The sequence below is a fragment of the Montipora foliosa genome, chromosome 14 (genome assembly GCF_036669935.1).
Source record: "Montipora foliosa isolate CH-2021 chromosome 14, ASM3666993v2, whole genome shotgun sequence".
In the NCBI taxonomy this organism is placed as follows: Eukaryota; Metazoa; Cnidaria; class Anthozoa; order Scleractinia; family Acroporidae; genus Montipora; species Montipora foliosa.
The window spans coordinates 2,253,135-2,269,195 of NC_090882.1; the positions used below are offsets into that span (position 1 = coordinate 2,253,135).

The 16,061-nt window shown below is 39.1% G+C and overlaps 2 protein-coding genes across 2 annotated transcripts in view; one reads left to right on the top strand and one right to left on the bottom strand.

Annotated features, from left to right (window-relative positions):
• The window catches only part of LOC137985591 (N-terminal Xaa-Pro-Lys N-methyltransferase 1-B-like), an 11,635-nt gene extending 3,519 nt beyond the window's left edge, over window positions 1–8,116 (top strand). The window contains exons 2-9 of the mRNA XM_068833220.1: window positions 1–56; window positions 1,540–1,645; window positions 2,603–2,715; window positions 2,961–3,008; window positions 3,803–3,872; window positions 4,778–4,901; window positions 6,141–6,242; window positions 6,562–8,116. The exon at window positions 1–56 is cut by the window's left edge and continues 43 nt beyond it. Coding sequence (XP_068689321.1) covers window positions 1–56; window positions 1,540–1,645; window positions 2,603–2,715; window positions 2,961–3,008; window positions 3,803–3,872; window positions 4,778–4,901; window positions 6,141–6,242; window positions 6,562–6,586 — 644 coding nt within the window. The 3' untranslated portion in view covers window positions 6,587–8,116. The remainder of the gene's footprint in view (window positions 57–1,539; window positions 1,646–2,602; window positions 2,716–2,960; window positions 3,009–3,802; window positions 3,873–4,777; window positions 4,902–6,140; window positions 6,243–6,561) is intronic.
• A 2,802-nt stretch (window positions 8,117–10,918) lies between these two features.
• On the bottom strand, window positions 10,919–15,254 carry LOC137984668 (peptidyl-prolyl cis-trans isomerase FKBP2-like). The gene is made up of 3 exons (XM_068831905.1): window positions 14,860–15,254; window positions 12,460–12,730; window positions 10,919–11,284 (listed from the first exon to the last, which is right to left on the bottom strand). Exons 1-3 carry the CDS (start codon window positions 15,060–15,062, stop codon window positions 11,129–11,131), a joined length of 630 nt encoding a protein of 209 aa, XP_068688006.1. The 5' UTR covers window positions 15,063–15,254; the 3' UTR covers window positions 10,919–11,128.
• Between the last annotated feature and the right edge of the window lie 807 nt (window positions 15,255–16,061).

Sequence of the window (16,061 nt, forward strand, 5' to 3'; positions counted from 1 at the left end):
ACATTTCGACAACAGACATAACACATTCCAAAAGATTTTTGGAGAGATTTTTAGAGGTAATACACTCTGAGACTGTCAGTTACAGTAGTGGTGTAGCTTTATATCATACTTAGTCTACACAAATTGCCATTTGTGAAACTATAATGAGTTATTTTTCACTTTTGTTTAAACTACCAATAACATTTTTATTGGTCAAGTCATGGCAAAATTCCAAGAAATAGTGGTTAATCAGCTAACTTTATGGATGATATGACAAAATTAATTCATAGAAGACTTTAAAACATAGGGAAACTTAGTGACTTAAGGTCTCGGTAAAGGTAAATTTGGATGTCTCGCTCAAATTTTTTTGCAAATCTTGAATCAGTGGGCTGTGAAGTATATTTTCCCAAAGAAAACATTTGAAAAATTAATTTTATAACCCCTAAAATCGCTGTTCTTTGTTTCGCACCATAATCTGCACGCGAAAAATGATTGACGTATCATGTCAATCACACGTGAAAGGATTGGGTACCAATTGGCAGCCTTCACATGCAATCTGCTACCTTAGCACGTGCCTGATGCTGATTGGGTCAGCATAATTGGCTTTCAAGTAGGGCATGGAGTTATTCTGCAAACCGTGAACTGCAAGCAAAACTTCAACCCCGATTTTCTAGGGGTTTATTTTGACGCCAAAATTACAACTTATCGGACCTCCTGTTCTTACTTATACCACCCCAAATACCCTGTGAGGAATTTTTCATTTGTCTTCAGAGACTGATTAAATTATGGCACTTTTTCAGCCCAAATTAAGTATGAGATGAGAGTTTCGACTTTGGTGCGCGATATTTCTTTCAATTCTTAACATCTCAAAAATTCGTCATACAGTATTAGAGTGCATTCATTGGTGGCTAAGATGCAACAAAGTGCGGTTATTTTTGCAATAAAGTGAAGGGGTAGGAGCTTCTGCAGCAGACTCAGTCGTTCTGAATTTGAGGCCTCAAGACTAACAGGCACTATTAAATACCAAAAAACTAAAACTTTATTCAAATAGTTCAATCTATTAGTTTTAATATGATTTATAGTTTAACCCTATACAAAAAATAGCGGTGGGAGAATTTCATTTTCCATTACCGAGACAAAAAAATTAAGATGTTTTGTTTTCAAAATCTATCATTAATATTGCTGTTCCTTGTTATGTTATTAAGGTAGTGTTGCAATTGCCTGTTGCACATAATGCCAAAGTCAAAACACAGAAGATTGTGATTTTAATGCACTGGCTGGTTGGTCAATCCGAGTCTTCAGGATTGAGTGACATAAATTTAGCTGAGCTTGTGCTTTTGTTTATTGAGAAAAAATCATGGCAAACTTCTGTAACTTAATAGTCATTTTCAATAGTTTGTTCAAAAGTGTTCAATGACAGTTAACTCCCTCATGGCAAACATGACAATTTGGGGGAGGTGGATTTCATGCATTATTCAGAAATCCCGGCATAGTAAAATATAAAATAAGATTTATATGCACAATGTTCAGACTGAAATAAAGAACATTTTGCTGATTTAGCTCCCAGATAAACTTGAAGAGAAATCTCCTAAACAGCGACGAATCAATCCAACAGATGCTGTCGAGAACTCACTAACATTGAAAATAAAACCTTCTGTTGCCTTAGGTAAGTTGAATCTGCAGTGACAGTTAATTAGTAAACAGTCATGTTGGCCAACTTCATCAAGCTCCATTTTTCCTTGAAATTCATGCAAGTGGCTCATCCTTCTGCAATTATTCATCCTATAATTATCTCTTACTGTCAGGTTGTCACCAATGTTCTACAATTGACATTAAAAAACAAGAAATAGTACATTATTTTGTATTTTCTTCAGCATGTACGTAATAATTATAGGAAAAACCACCATACTGTACAGCGTAACTTTGTCTTGGTAGTTGTTACTGAATTTATCTTTATTCATCTCCACACGGTGTATCTCCAAAGCACATTAGAAAAAAAAAAGTAAAGTGGCCACATGTAGTGTCGATAACGCATAACAGTAATCCAACTGACAAACCTGGTTTATTTCCAAAATACCTTGAAACAGTACCAAATATACAGATCTGGAGCTTTCATGCCTTACGCTCCCCTCACAATGTTGTTTGCAAGTGAGTTTCTGAACCCATTTGGCAAACAACATTGTGGGAGGGCAGGGAAAAGTGTGAACAAAGGTTGAACAAGGTCTTAAAACACAGCCAAAAAGAGAATGATGACCTAACACTTCGCCCATAAAGGCTCGTACAACTCTGAGAACACTGGAAACATCACTTATACCAGTTACTGTACCGATCAATCCCATATTATACCTTCACAGCTGTTTGAAAATGTGCCTGGTTGTTTCATGTGATCCCTTGGGAGGGTGAAGCTGTGATAATGTCAGATCTCCAGCAATTTCCCCGAAGTTCCTCAATTCTTATGAAACCAGTCTAACTTACGATATCAGCCATTTGATGTTTCAGAAGCTAGTGGCCTAATGTGTCATCATTGCCTCATACTTCCCATTGTGAGGCAGTCAATATTAGTAGTAAGTTCTGTGCTGAATCTGAGCCAATCGAAATCAGAAAATGTTGTGAATGTTTTTAGACTGTGGTGCTGGCATTGGCCGTGTGACAAAGAACTTGCTGTTACCATTATTTGAGACAGTGGACATAGTAGAACAGAACCCAGACTTTGTTGAAAAAGCCAAAGATTTTTTGGTAAGTGAATATTATATATTTAATATTTTATTTAACCCCTCGCCTCATAGGAGTGAATGTTACTCTGTCTAATTCCAGACAATTTTACTTGTCAATAGAGAAGTTACCCTCAGGGGTGAAACGGCGAACAATGTCTGTCTACTTTCGAGTTCCCTTTAAGTTCAGCTACGTGCCTGCAAAGTTAATGATGACGGCATGGCTATGATAAGTGACACTAATGATGATGATGTTGATTTTTTTTTTAGGCTGAAAAAAAAGATAGGGTGGGACATTTCTACTGTCAAGGACTTCAGGTATATGCATTCATTTGTTTGCATTAATTAATCTGGAAAGGTGAAGGATCTTTTTGTGTTTTTCCTTTCATCGCTTGTGCTCAACATTACTGGGCCTTTATGGCCAAAAAGGTTATAGGTGGTCACATGCTTTTAATCAGTTGGGCCAGCATTGGCGCGGTAGACTGAGCGCACTTATCTTTTACCGAGGGAAGGTGGACCGGGGGGAGGAGGCATGGACTCTGGACTCAACCCGAGGTGCAACTCGAGTTTGTTGGTTCTCTGTTCTGCACTGAGAGGTTCTACCTGGGTGATGTAGCAGCTCTCGTAATGTATAATATGAGATTAGCTCACTACCCTAGCCAAAAGCAGACGTCTAAACAATTAAGAGAATGACTTAGACTTAAAAATAATTATAGAAACTGCTTTCAATAGCAAACAATGGCAGGTTACAAGAGATGCTACATGTGCACTAGTGTTCTACTTAGGGTAATCTTGTAATCCTCTTTCTCTATTTCTAAATTAGCATTAATTAATTAATTAATTAATGTAAATTTAAATACAGTAATAACCCATTACCTCTTGAGAGTGGGACTTATAGATTTTACTTTGTCAGACAAATTTACTCATCAGTTGGGGCTACTTTAGGTATGAATAGCTTATTATAATTAATTACTACTCCACTTGTGCTTAACTATATAATCTTGAAATTTTAATCAAGGTACATGTATTATAATAATTATTGTTACATTTTATTATAATAACTGTTATCTTAGCATAACATTTATAACTTATTTTCCTTGGTTGTTTTCCAGGACTTTGAACCAGAGTCTGGGAGATACAGTGTCATCTGGTGCCAGTGGGTATTGGGACACTTAACAGATGGTCAGTATGTGTTTGTAGCACAGAATCTGAGGTTCATTATTAATTAATACAGTTTGCTTTTTGTGTTTTGATTAGAAGTCCAAAACAAATTTGATTACCTTGTTTATAATTAATTTAGAGCTTTAATTATTTCCTTTTTTGCATTCCTTTTTGTTCCTTTATGGCAATTTTAAAATTAGCTTCCACAAAAAGGGTGTCCCTCTGGAGTCGAGCAAAGGTTCAAAATTTAAGGGGAAGATGTTAGCATACAAGAAAAACAAGCCAGGCGTCATTACTACTCTTTACGTAAACAATTCTAATGAGGGTTTATCAATGTTTTGATAGGCTGTTAGGTTCATGAATTATTAATGAGTTTTTTTTAACTTACCATTCACTCGAAATGATGGAAGAGCAGTAATAATATCATTTATTTTTTTATGCTAAAATGACTTTTCTTACTGATGTGTGTGTTTGGTACTCATGAGAAATATGACATTTAAATTCAATAATTGGAAGGACACTGTGTATAAAAGCAAGACTGTTAGGGGTGGCGAATGGTACCTCCAAAATCTCGGCACTCGCAAACTTTTCATCCTATCTTGAAATCTTGAAAGCCTTTTGAAAAGAGTCTCGAAGGCTTGTTTATATTGCATTTATTTCAGTGTGAAGTCTTGCATGTTTTGGTCTCCGTCTTGAATTCGCAAAGAAGAGTCTCGGCGTCTCTAGAGGCAAGTCATGGATTTTACCATTTGTCACCCCTGCTGTGGACTTGCCTTTGAGAAACTGGGGTACAAGGGTGGTAGTTAATGGAGAACTATTTCAAGTCGAAAATTGTAGCGTATTTCTTACAGGTAATAAAATGGAAAAAAGGATCTTTGTGACATCATGGCTATACTTATTTTTTTCTCCTCTCTTTTTTTTAACAGAGGATTTTGTGGATTTTTTCAAGCGATGCCAGTTAGGCCTGTCACCTAATGGACTTATATGTGTCAAAGAGAACATAACAAAAACTGGAGTTGATTTAGACTCCCAGGATAGCAGCGTGACAAGGTATCAGGGCTAATAATAATAACAATAATTAATAGACATAATAATAAGAATAATAATGATAATAATAATAATCTTTATTTTAGTGTCAAGTGTATTAAAGTGCCTATCACCTCAACACACTTTTCCGCTTTTTTTATTCTCCGAAATCATCCCAAATACATGGTGTTGTTTATAGAACCTTTTGATTGAAATTTCACTCTTTTATTGGCTTTCAAAAACAAGAAAAGTGATCATACTTTGATCCATAACCGAGCAATGAAGGAGAATGGGTTCGATACCGGGTTGACGTCACAAATTAATTTGCATTGAGGCAGTTCTTTGAAAACAGCGATGCAAATTAATTTGTGACATCAACCCGGTATCGGACCCATTCCCTTTCATTGCTCGGTTATTAATCACGGTATGACCACTTTTCCCATTTTTCAAAGCCAATGAAAGAGTGAAATTTCAATCTAAATGTTCTAAAAACAACACCATGTATTTGGGATGATTTCGGAGAATAAATATATTGAAAAAGTGTGTTGAGGTGATAGGCACTTTAAGCGCTAAGACATTAATTTGGGACACTGCACAGAAATCAACACAAATCAACACATCAAATCATAGGTTGGTTTTTGAGGAGAAGGGAAAATTAACCATAGTAACCGGAGAAAAAAACCTCTCAGTGCAGAGTAGAGAACCAACAAACTCGACACACATATGACGCCAAGTCTGGCAATCAAACCCAGGCTGCATTGCTGAGAGGCGAGTGCTTTCACCACTGGGCCACCCCTGCTCCCAAACGATGATCACTTATAAGCACCCAGAGGGGGGAAACTCCCACATAAAAAGGATGGGGGTACTTGTTATACCTTTTAGGGATTAAAAAAGCAGTTTTTGGTTCCTCTTAGAGTGTTCAGCCTCAAAAGGTGCACAGCAGGAGCTTTAGCAGTACCTTTTAGGGTATTGAGCCGTAAAATTATGACAGGAGTCATTTGACAATTAACTAATTTTTAATTTGTCTTAGAATTAAAATCCATAATTTGGTACGTATTAGGGGTGAAAAAAATTTCATGCCACGCCCACAAGACAGGATCTTGGTTTAATATCTCTTAGGGCTTCTTCTCGAAATTTCTGATGACCACTCCCGTCCTTTTTATATGGGAGTTCCCCGGCCCCCTTCCGGGATAAGCAGTGCACTTTTCTCGACCAATGTTAATTTTTAAACCTTACAAAAAAGTTTTCTCTATTAAACTTAAGATCTGACAAGAAGCTCAAAGAGTTGTTTTCAAAGTCTTCCCTAATTTTACTTGAAGAAGAAGTACAGAAGAAGTTTCCCAGAGAGTTGTATGGAGTTAAAATGTGAGTAGCTTTGTGGTGAATCTCATTGACACAAAAAGAGAAGTCATTGATTCATGTTATCTTCGATTAGTTGTGCATATTGGAAACAAAATGATACAGAAGACTGCTCTCATTAAGGCCTTGTTTCCTGCAATTTCTCGGCAGGTAGTTTTTGCAGGTCACAGATCAGATTTACAGGTCACTGTCTTAACAACGCTAAAACAACTCTAACCGCTTTCCTAATGTACCCTTAGTCCAAAATGATAGTTTTTTCGGTGATTTATTTCATTCGCATCTGAAATAGTTCATAACTCTGACAGCTTTTCTTTCTGTTTTTCAGGTACGCGTTAAAACCAGCAATTTGATGCGATTTCATGTCCACTGTGTCTTCTAACTTATTTCATGTTTTGAGAATCCAGGCCATTCGGACCTTTGGGAATTGGGAGGGTGTCTTGGCTGACTTGACTAACAAACACACGTCGAATACCACAAACTTTAAACGTCAACCTACGAATTATCTGATCTCTTTATCTTCAAAAGGAAAACTTCTCAAGGTCATTATTTTATTATTCTTTGTCTTGAGAACGTTTTAAAACGACCATCGTCAAAATAAGTGGTCCTTCGTTTCGGCAGAGTTAGAAGAGGGGACTACTAACTCTGATTTTGGAAACCCGTGGTTGGCGTCATAGCGTGACGTCACGGCGCCATGTCCTGACGGTTATATAATAAACAGAACATTACATGGCCGCTTGGGGATACGAATTTTATCTTCTCGTGCTGAAAGTATCTCTCACTCGTTCGCTTCGCTCACTCGTGAGAGATACTTTCAGCACTCGGAGATAAAATTCGTATCCCCGCGCGGCCATGTAATATCCTCTATTTCTTGTGCAGATATTTTCTTATTGTTTAGGTTCAGCAAAGAAACATGGCGGCGGATCACGTGTGTGAAAACTAATAATTGCTACTCCAATCTAAAGTTCGTAAATACTTTGCGAATATTTCATCTCGTTCATCTTGCAACATATGGCCCAGGTGTTCATAACTCGATGGGTTTGAACGAGTTTGAAGTAAAGATATAGACTAAAACATCCACTTTTGCATCTCCCGTTGTCGGAAAACCTTAAATCTAGTTATTTTACGATGTTGTTTATCAGAGTAGAGCAGTTTTGTGGCGTTGACGATGCTGTGGCAGTCACCATTAATTGGGGTGCGTTCGATTGACCGTATTCCAGAATAAATAGCAATGCACGGAATAGAAGTTAGAAATCCTTCGTTTTCACGCAGATTCACATTAACATTGTCAAACACCTGCTAAAATGCTATTTTAAACATATCTTTATTATCCTTGTTGTTTCCAAATGCCAAAAATATCGTTTTGTCACTCCACGTATTCTTATTCCGGGATAGGGTCAATCGAACGCACGTTTGAACCCTTATCCATCTGTATCGCAACACGATCTTTTTTTTCATTGAACCATTCATATTCTTTACTGTTTCATTGATGTCGATTATCATTGCCACACGCGTGAAGTTTATATTATAACTTTAAATTTGTTTTTAAAAAGTAAACTTGAAACTTGAAGTAGGTGGCAATATTGTTCCCGGTAAATATTTTTTCCGATGGTGACTCGGGGATAACCGGAAAAAATCCGTTCGATTACTAGTTCCAAGGTTCAGTACCCAGTACCCAGTAGTTCAGGGCAGTACCCCTGGAATTCCTGGAAAGTCCTGAATTTTTGAAAATTTCTTCCAGGGCCCTGGAAAACTCCTTGAAAATTCAATGTTGGCATCAACTCCTAGAAAATTTGTTGTAGTATTTAAAAATATATTTTTTTAATGTTTTTTTGTTTTTTCAAAAAATGCAGTTTGTAAATAAAAAAGCTGAGGAGCTAAGGTTTACTGATGTTGAATTCGATGTTAAGAAAAACTGAGTAAGAAAACTATGAAAGAGTTTCTCTATTTTACAGTAGCTACATACACTTTGACTTAGTATGTAACTTGTTCTGAAGGAAAATTGATGTGAAATTTCTAAGTTTGGGCTCCTGGATTCCTCTTTTGTTTATACCCTGGAAAACTCCTGGAATTTTAAAATCTCGTATAGTACGAACCCAGTAATTCGGATGCTTACCACTGAGCTATAGCAGACTTGCGGAAGCATTATCGAAAAGGAGCTTTTCGCTCTTGTAAGGAAGGAGATGTGAGTTGGTAACCGTGATAAATGGAGCGAAGAGATGTATTTCTTCGATGATGTCTTGTGGATACCAGGTGATCTGGTGACGAAATTTGGAGGACTGGGAAGAAAAATTTTAACGCCGTATCCCACAACCGCGCGCGGCCTTAGGTGTTGTTTCCAAACTCCCTGCAGTATTACCATCGCCAAATCTCAACAGATCATTACGTGTCTACCACATTTCCTGTTACTGGATGAACATTCAAGTAGACCCGACAAGATCTAACCTCTGGCCACTGCCATGTTGAATTCGAAAATAAGGCCGCGCGCGGTTGTGGGATTAGGCGTTAACATTTTTCTCTCCATTCCTCCGAATTACGTCACCAGATCACCTGGACTCGGAAAAAATCCGAGTGCTGCTTCGCAGGAGTCGAACCTACGACCTTTTGATCCTCTACCACTGAGCTACAGGAGATACCTTTCGGCCTGAATTTGTCGAAATGTAGCATTTTAGGAGGGAGATTTTAGTTGTTAACCCCGATAAATGAAGGGAAGAGATTATATTTTTTCGATTGAGACTCGGGGACACTCGGAAAAAATCCGAATGCTCTTTGAGGTTGAATTGGTGCCTGAATCAGGGCGACGTTGTTCGAGCCTTAATTTGTATTTTTTGGCACGGCATTTAAAATAGAAAGAAAACTGACAAGTCCTGGGGTGAAATATGGCATTCTTCGTTTCACATTCTGACATAGTTAATAAGAGGGGAATGGTTTGGCAGCTCGGCAAACATCAAAGGAGCAAACAAAGATGCCAAGATTTAGGTTGGAAAGTCCACGACCGTGCACAATCTTTTGTTTTGCGCTCATACACTATGCATGAATTACGTAACCAACACGTTTCTATTGGTTAGTTCCTCAATACGGAGTAAACAACTATTGTGTTTTGTGCACGGTCAAGGCCAAACAAGAGAACAAAAACCTACCACAAAGAAATTTGTCGGGTTTCATAACCATTCCCCTCTAATAACTATGATTCTGATTTTAGAAGCTATAGCGAAGAAAGAATTATTACATACAATGACAAATGCCAATACCGTGCGCGAAGAGAATGATGCAAGCGACAACTTTTGGCGGGACTGATTGTCCAACCGCAAAACACGTGCGGAATCGTCCATGTTTTTACCTAACATGCGGCAAGGGAACGATAACGAGTACATTTGATCACCTTTTCTGCGGGTCTAAAACACAGGTCACATTCCACAACTCACTCGTTGCACGTCATCACCTTTTTTCTCCATTTGAGCTTACGTCATCAGTACATTTCAGCCTGTGATGGTACCCTGGTCCCAGAGGTTTTTCTTGAGCCGCGAGAGAACCGCGAAGAGGCGAAGTCGAGTCGCGAAGCGGCGAGAAGAGAATAACTTTTGGTAACCTTGGACTTAAATCTCACTTTCATGCAGACGCCAGAGACAAGATCTGACCCTCAGACTCGGATTGGTTGATATTTTTTACAAACACGCAAATCAATCTGATTGGTTCGTTTGAATGGTAATACCGAGAGGACACGTGATTGCTAAGTTGCCATTGGTCCCTTTTGCAATTATCAATTTGCCGCGTTTGACAGCTGGTGTCTGCGTGAGAGTGAGATTCAAGTCCAAGGTAACCTGAGGTTTTTCTCTTCTCGCCGCTTCGGGACTCGTCTTCACTGTTTCGCGGCTCAAGAAGAACCTCTGGGACCAGGGTACTGTGATGGTCGTGAAGGTTTATTTACTATACACTCAACAAAATCTCTTCTTGGCTTTGTTTCCATAGCAACCTCCGCACCACACTTTATAACCTATTTATGCATTCCTTATTGACCAACCAGAAACGCGATATTTTGTTGAGTATATAATAACAGGGTTCGTGCTACCCCTTGAAAAGCCCTGGAATTTAATTTTGGACTTGAAGGACGCTTGAAAAGCTCTTGAAAAAAGGGATTTGGTGGGAAACTGCTTGAAAAGTTATTGAAATTTTGCTTGGGTGAAAATTGTTGACATTGCATCATGCTAAGTTAAAGAGACATTTAAAAATTGAGCCTAAATTTCACTATTGGGGAAAGATTAACTGCAAAAATTAAAATCCCTGTGCGAGTACTTAAACCGCAGGACATGGGAAAGAATATCAAGGTAGGCTTTTTCAGAAAAGAAAACACTGAAACACGATGTATGGCATAGAAACCTTTATTCAAACACTCCGTGAAAACTCTGGTTCTCGAAAACTCCTTGAATACCCCTGGAATTGTATATACAAAATCCAGCACGAACCCTGTCAAGCAGATTTTGAACTTGCTAGTATATTTCCAGATTTTGAAAGTTCTCAAAATTACACGAGCCGAAGGCGAGTGAAATTTGAGAACTTTCAATTTCCCATCCTTATTATTCGATCTGCAGTGGAGTCAGGGCGCTCTTGAAAGGTGCACTTCGCGCCTTGTTTACATCGAGAACAATCGAACATTTAAAAGATTTCTAAAAGAGAGCAACATGGGATCGTCCAAAATTTAAGATCTTTATTAAAATTGGATGCTTATAGGTTGTTTTAACCAACGCGCTTTACTCAAAATGCGCGGAACACTAAACAGAATGAGAACAACATGCGATGAAAAATGTTTCTTCCTCTTTTTAGCTGCAATTGAAACGTCTCAGTTCACAGATACTTTATTCTTGCATTGATAAAACTTCTTCCGCTGATAATTCTATCTATAGCTCTCCGTGTTTTAATCCTTGGAATTCATCATGAGAAATGAAGCCATCCTTGTTCTTGTCTTCTTCGTGGAAGATTTCTTGCATCACGGCGTCGTGGCTTTCTTCGCCCTCGCCATGCGATAGTCCCTCTCGCCTCAGGTACCCTGCAACCTACAATAAAACAAGGTGATGTCACAAGATGATGTCATACTAGTCCGGCTTATCTGAGCAAAACCCCAGAATCGATACAAAAGAGGGCATTTAACATCATTTTCCTTGGGCTGCCATATAATGTAGCCCTTAGCCGTTCAGGCTTGCTGCCCCTCAGTCAAAGGCGGGAAAAATCATGCCAAAAGTTAAGTTAGGGCAAAAAAAAAATGTCTACCTTGCTCGCGAGGTCGGCACGAATTGAAACGTGATAAATGACTGCGTACCTAGCGAACAATTCTTTGCATTCTTTTAAATATTTATCTGTTTTAACTACTACTTCGGAAATTATTCCCACCTTATGCTCAGTGTTTAGCGTTTGAAAAGATAAGCAGTCGAGGATTACGTGTGGCTCCTGCTGTAAGATTCCTTTGATTATTTGAACAAAAACATGTACAATCTCTCAGGATAGCAATACGATATGCATAGAGCAAGCATTGGTGTCGGTCGGTATAGCATAGGTGTCGATGGAAGCCCGACCGTGCGATTCCGAACACTGTCCGACGATTAGGACTACTTACACTTACTCTTCCAACATTAGGGGCTTCTCTCAACCAGTAGCACAAAAAACGTTTTGCTTTGCGTACTTTGTTCACTTTAACGTGAGATCGAAGAAAGGATTCAACGGGAAACTTGCATTATCAGTTAAAACAGAATCAAGTAGAATGATATATCTTTGAGCTGCCAAAAAGATTTAAATTTTCACCGGCTTAAGTCTGCCCCTGTTGCAAAAATTGTGCTCTCAGCTGTCTTATGGGGCGAACTCAAGACACGAACGCCACAGGCGCGACCATTTCGGCACATCTGTGAGACTACATCTTAATCCAAAATGGCCGCCATTTTAGTATTCTTTTGTTTCCTCGCAAATTGGCCCTTTTGGCCTCGCTTTTAAACGTATTTAACCTTGAACGAGGCCAAAAGGGCCAATTTGCAATCACACAAAAGAATACTAAAACGGCGGCCATTTTGGAATAAGGTGTATGTCTTTCTTAGAAAATTTTGAATTATACAGGAGGACCCTTAAAGTTTGTAGATGCTACTTCCGCTTTCTCCTAGAGCTATTTCTTCAAAAAGCACTTATCTTTTGCTTTCTCCGAAATAAGACAAGGTCAATGAAAATTCACAAATCCTTTAATTACCTCTGAGTGTGAAATCATCCCATCTCCATCGACATCAATCTCTCTGAACATGTTTGGTTTGCCACCTTCCTCACCAGGGTCACTGATTTTCAAGAGCTCGACGTAAAAAAGTAACAGCGCTCGAGGGGGGATCTTGTCGCCCACAGGGAATTCGCCGTATCCGTACTGGGAGGGAACCACAAGCTCCCTGAGTTCTCCAACGCACATGTCCCTAAGACCCAGGTCCCACCCGGCAATGACTTGACCCTCACCTAATGTGAATTCAAATTCACTGAGAAACAAAAGAAAATAAGGAATTTTAGATGCCTTTTGTTGAAGTTATTGCTGCGGTTGGTAAGGAACTGCATTAGTTTTGATTGTTACTCCTAGTATTACGAGCAGGGACGGCGTAGTGCTAGTGGTGAGAGCAACGGCCTCCCACCAATGCTATCCGGTTTCAGTTCCCAGACTAGGCGTCATATGTGGGTTGAGTTTGTTGGTAACCTACTCTGCTCAGAGAGGTTTTTTGACAGGTACTCCGGGTTTCCCTTCTCCTCAAAAACCAACCTATGATTTGATGTGTGTTGATTTGTTTTTATTTGATTTCTGTACAGCGTCCTCAATGAGTGCCTTCATCACAACCAAGGATATATTGTTAAGTCTAGAATTGTTTGAAGCTGAACGGTTCTCTGTATCGTATATTGAGTACAAAGGAAGTTGATGCTAAGATTTTGCACTCGTGTCAGTAGCGGTATTGCTACTCCCTGTGGCTAGGATGCCAGTCTTTTGCAGTATGTGTGTTGTTGGTACCCGTTTTGTACACCTGGGCGAAGAGAGTCAGTGTGGAGCTCAGTTTCATGTTGAAAGAAAAAACATCATGATGGTTACTAAAGAAGCAGGTATGGTGCAGTGGTGAGAGCACTCGCCTCCCACTAATGTGGCCCGGTTGCGATTCCCAGACTCAGCATCATGTGTGAGTTGAGTTTGTTGGTTCTCTACTCTTCTCCGGGAGGTTTTTCCCTGGTATTCCTGTTTTCCCTTCTCCTCATAAACCAACCTATGATTTGATATATGTTGATTTCATTTGATTTGATTTCGGTACAGCGGTGTCCCCAATTAGCGTCCCCGCGCGAAATACACTCGACACTTAAATGAAGTTCATCATGCTAGTTGATGAGTAGAAAATAACGATAAACTAAATGTTTGTGAGATAAAATAATCAAAAGGTTTCAGTATCACAGAAAATTTCCCAATTCCTTCCGAATGTAAAACGGTCGCTTACTATTCAGCAAAACGATTATTATAAACGTTGGTAAAAGAAGAAACAGAATGGAAGATTTATCGTAGTGCACTCGTAGTCCCCTACAATTGCTCATTTTGCGTCGAGGATAAGTGAAAATACGTTGGCAAAGGAAAAGAGTATTTTTTACGCCCAAGCATCGTTTCATCTGAACTCTTCGAGAGGAAAAACTGTACGATTATGAACTTCTTCGTTAAAAACTGTTAAATACTGCGAAATGCAAGATGCAAAAACGCACACGTGGCTCGTTAGCTATGCGCAAGGACATTTTGTGCCCGCATGCGTGGTTGTCTCGGTTTGGTTTCCGATAGTTCGGTACACACTTGAGAAAATCCTGTGTTTGAATCTCCAATCGAAATGCTATTTCCGCGCTTGTCAGGCATTTACCACTGCATCTAAAGTATTCAAGTTTGCCGAAAATTTGCCACGCAAGATGGCATTCAAAATCCCAGATTTAATAGAGCGTAAAACTGTAAGCTATGTTGCAATGAATTCTCAATTCGAAACCCTTTTTCCCACATTTTTCTCTTGTTTTGATTGTTTTCCTTCATATGCATCGAGCGAGTTGCTACTCACGGAATAGAAACTTCAATCAACGATTTCGATTTTTCGCAAATCTGCGGCATAAAAATATATCGCAGTAAAGGACAAAAGTCATCCGAATGTTGCAGAAATCTAAGTTCAATTAAGAGTGCAAACAACCGACTTAACATTCCGAAACCTTTTGGCCAATTTTGTTGGAATCCTTTCGCATTTCAAGTTGGAGGATTCGTTCGATCAATGTTGCAAATTGGCCAATGTTGTAAGTATGTTGTCTGCGCGTCCAGCATCGCCACAACAACCGCGAGAATTAATATCGGTTTTACGTGAATCGCCATGTTTCTCAAAAGAGCATTAGAATTCCCTTTGTCTGACTTTTGTCTCTTAAAGAAGTTGCTCGATATCTGAAGCTGACAGGCAAAAAAAATTAGTCAAAATCAAACAAGTTTCTTTGATTAGGAGCAAAACGGACATTTCAGCCGACGTTCGCCGTTTGCCGCAATCGCGATCTTTAATCTCTTTAAAATTACAACGTTTAGCCGGAGAACAAAGTGACATTAAAAAAAATATTTTTTACCCACCTTACAGGCAAGACTTGCGTTTGATCGATAAGAGTGTTGTTGTATCTAACCAATAACACATCTCCGTCTTTGCTTTCTCTCGGGCAGTGCTGGGGCTTGATCATAATTCCCACAGAAAGATGATCTCGGTCTTGTTCGCCGGCTTGACTGAAAGAAACACAAGCGAATAAGATCGCAAAGCCAGTCAACCACGTAAAATCCATTCTCAGTGTTTTTTGTTCCTTTCCCAGATAAAAAGTTGGTCTCCTCGATGGAGGAAGCGAAGGGCTCTACTTCACTCGAGATGCAGAGGCAACTGAACTGAAACCCAGATTTGCTGGCGACCGATACTTATAATAGGGAATTTGATGTCCACGTAGGATCAGGCTCACAAAAGCGATAACGTGGAAAAAATTAAAAATTCACAAGAACGTTGACAAAGTGAAACATTCATTCTGCAAACCAGTTTGTTTCCAAGTGACGAGACTCCATTGTTTATTGTCAACGTTCGACAAGATTTTTTCCATTTGCAAAACGCATTTAAAAGAACTTTGAAACTAGACCTACTGTTACATAACAGTTCCCCTTAATATCATAGCAAATTTAAACCATATATTTTAAATCTCGTCGAAAACCTACATTTCGAGTAATACCTTCTCAATCTGACCAAAAAGCTCGGATTTATCACTTTGTGAAATATCTCAGGATGTTACGACATTTCTAAAAAAGAGTTTTGCTCGAGTACTGACGGACTTCTCTACTTTAGGACGGTAGAGATAATTTTAGAAAATTGTATTTTTAACTCTCCAATGATAGTTTAACTTTGCTTAATATAAGGCAACGTTCACGCCGACATTATTTATGCATGATCGATACCCTGCTAAACGGCCCGTCCACAGTGCAGACGCGTGACAATATCAGATGAATAACGCGTCTGTCGGTATATTCGTGCAATGTAAAGAAAGGATGAACTACAAAACCCGTAATATCTCTTCGAAAAACTTGGGCCAAAATTTTAAGAGCGCTCGTTGACTTCCACGTGCATTAGAGGGACGATACCTCCAGGCGAATTAACCGCCTTACTGCGCTTTGGAAGAGTATTACTTAAAGCATTAGGGAGTTCGACGACAACGCGAAAAGGGGACAATTCTATTAGTAAACCCACTGACTCCTAAACCGAATTGACGAGTATAGATAGAACAAGGCCAAATTTGAGCCTTAAT